Below are 1,421 nucleotides of genomic sequence, written 5' to 3'. Positions count from 1 at the left end.
TGTTCTTCAAATTCATTCAAAATGAGAGTGTAATATAATTAGAAGAAAGTATTTAATTATCTTGAGTTTTTCTTTTCATAAAAATAAATTATAACATACTGTTTTTTTTTTAGTATTTAATAATATTTTATATTATTATAAAACTATAATATTATAATATTTTGAAAATAGAAAAAGAATTAAAAATTAAAATTACTTTAAGATTTTGAAGTATTTGTTAATTTATTGAATATAAACATTCAAAAAAAATATAAATAAAAACAAACAAGAAAAAAAAAACAAAGAGAATAAACAATCAACCATTTAAAAAATTGTTTTTGATACTTTTAAATTAGAAAGAAAAAAAGAAATAAATAATTATAACAAAATACAAAAGAATGTACAATAAAAAGTGAAATAAATAACAAAAGAAAAAAATAACACAATTAATTTACATTTTAATGAAACGAAAAAGAATTATTGGTGATAACAAGGTTTGAATTTTCATTGATTGATTGAAAAAGGGAAATATAATAATTCTTACCAAAAAGTTCCACTTGTTCTCTATTAAACATAAAAGATCCATTATAAAATATTTGTTGAATTGTTTCACTTTTAGCAATACCATTCTTCCCTTGAGATTTTGTTGTATTAAAAAAATAACCAAATTCATTGAGAATATCCATTAATAAATGAAGACACTCAGTAAATTTATTATTTTCATATCTACGAAGAGATGTTTTTTCTTTAACACCTTTTCTTCGTTCCATTTCAATTATTTCCTTACATCTTCTTTCAATATATTCAGTAATATTGATAGAATAATTTTTAAATTTTAATTCTTTAATATTAAGGAATTGTAAGGTTGTTGTAGTTCTTTTAGAAGGCTTTCCAAAAACAACATCACAATAAGGTAAAAGCAATTTAATCAATATTGATTCTTGATAAACTTGATAGTTTTTATATATTTGGTATTTATTTTGTTGCTTTACACTGGTATTTATTTGATTAGAAGTCATTTATTAAAGAAACTTGTTCTCGCAACCCTTTAAATTTCTATGTCTCAATGAATATAAAAATAGATTTAGAGCAAATAAACCAAGTAACGTATCATTTAGAAACTATAAATAATACAGGTTCTATGTGCTATTTTTATATTTTTATCATTTTTTTTAATTGAAAATAGATTTATTTTTATAAAATCTTTTTCTAAAATTGAATTTAGAGTAGTTATTTTTATTTTTAGTTTTTTTATTATCTTTAGCAGTTATTAATTTTATAATTCTATTTTTAATTACATTATACTAAAAACAAAAAAAAATAATTTCTTTATTTTTTTGAATCTCAAAACAACTTATTTAGCACCATACAAATATTTCATTAAATTTTCATTATTTTGAACATTATTTTTAAGAAAAACAACCCAAAGTTTTAAGTAGAAC

General features: G+C 19.0%; 1 protein-coding gene across 1 annotated transcript; it reads right to left on the bottom strand.

Moving 5' to 3' along the window:
- Positions 1-437: 437 nt before the first annotated feature.
- On the bottom strand, positions 438-998 carry ENU1_198300 (hypothetical protein; the record flags this gene model as incomplete). The annotated part of the gene is made up of 1 exon (XM_008862030.1): positions 438-998. The coding sequence occupies one exon, from the start codon at positions 996-998 to the stop codon at positions 438-440; it is 561 nt and encodes a 186-aa protein (XP_008860252.1).
- Between the last annotated feature and the right edge of the window lie 423 nt (positions 999-1,421).

Source organism: Entamoeba nuttalli, assembly GCF_000257125.1.
Source record: "Entamoeba nuttalli P19 unplaced genomic scaffold asmbl_9421, whole genome shotgun sequence".
NCBI lineage: Eukaryota > Evosea > Mastigamoebida > Endamoebidae > Entamoeba > Entamoeba nuttalli.
This window is presented reverse-complemented; position numbering and strand designations above follow the sequence as displayed.